Below are 1,082 nucleotides of genomic sequence, written 5' to 3' on the forward strand. Positions count from 1 at the left end.
TCGCCCCCAAGCAGCACTGCAGGCTCCTCTCCCTCTCCTATTCCCCCTTGCCTAGAGCTCACTCATCTTCTCCAGCAGCTCTGGGCAGAGGGAGGATCAGGAGGAGGTCTCAGGGGTGCAGCTCGGGTGATCTCAGCTAAACTAAGGTCCCCAGACGTGGGCTGCTGAGGCACAGGGTGGCCTGGGGACAGCAAAGGCAGCTGCAGGCTGGCAATGGAGATGACAACCTTCCAGCTCTCCAAAGAGAAGAAAAGCTGGGGGAGACTCAAGCCACGGTGACCCTTTCTATTGCAGATCCCTCCCTCCATCAAGCTGTACCTCGTCTCTGCTGTGGACTCTGCCAGCATCTTGCTGGTGATCCAAGGGACGGCCACAGGCACCTCCACAGCCGCAGCCTCTGAAATGACTCTGCATCGTGGCTCCGTGCTTTTTATCTCTGCCAACGAGAGCATCTCCCTCCACCTTTCCTCTCCAGATGGGATGCTGATCTTCACAGCCTGCTGCCTCCTCTGAGCAGGACCTGGACACCTTCCCCTCCACATCTGAGTAGATAGAAACTGGCGTGGCCAAAGTCATCAAGCTTGGAAGTCTCCCATCCACATATTAAACCTCAAAACCAGCCCAGACCCGATGTATAGAAAGAGCAATTCTACAAATCAGCTCCTTGGACATGGCACAGAGCAGAGCAGGCAGAGGAACAGCCATCTCCCTTGGCCACATCCCTGTAGCATCATCCCCTCTGGGTGTTCCTCATGCCATATGGCAACTTAATTTTTTTTTTTTTTCTCTCCCCTTCTCACTGAGAAGCAGCAGGGAGGCCTCAGATCTGCACCCCAGCTCATGAGCATCTCTGCCTGGCTTCCAGGAGCTGCTGCTACCTCCTGCAAATGTGATGCTGAGGTTTTTTGCTGCTCCTGGGTGCCTGGTGGGCTCTTCCCAAGCCTGGCTGATGGCAGGCATTCCTCTGAGCCATGTCGCCCCTTCCCCAGCTGTAAAAAGGGGCTGTTTGGGGGAGTGATGGAGCTGGAGAGCCTCCAGTGCTGTGAATAAAGTGGTGACTTTGTCCTCGGCACAGGGCAGCG

At 55.8% G+C, this 1,082-nt stretch overlaps 1 protein-coding gene across 1 annotated transcript in view; it reads left to right on the forward strand.

Annotated features, from left to right (window-relative positions):
* Positions 1 to 513, forward strand: part of MPI (mannose phosphate isomerase) — a 2,402-nt gene extending 1,889 nt beyond the window's left edge. The window contains 1 exon segment of the mRNA XM_010172404.1: positions 295 to 513. Within this exon segment, the coding sequence (XP_010170706.1) occupies positions 295 to 513 (219 nt within the window).
* The last annotated feature ends 569 nt before the right edge of the window (positions 514 to 1,082 follow it).

This window comes from Antrostomus carolinensis, unplaced genomic scaffold, assembly GCF_000700745.2.
Source record: "Antrostomus carolinensis isolate BGI_N321 unplaced genomic scaffold, ASM70074v2 scaffold50857, whole genome shotgun sequence".
Taxonomy (NCBI): domain Eukaryota; kingdom Metazoa; phylum Chordata; class Aves; order Caprimulgiformes; family Caprimulgidae; genus Antrostomus; species Antrostomus carolinensis.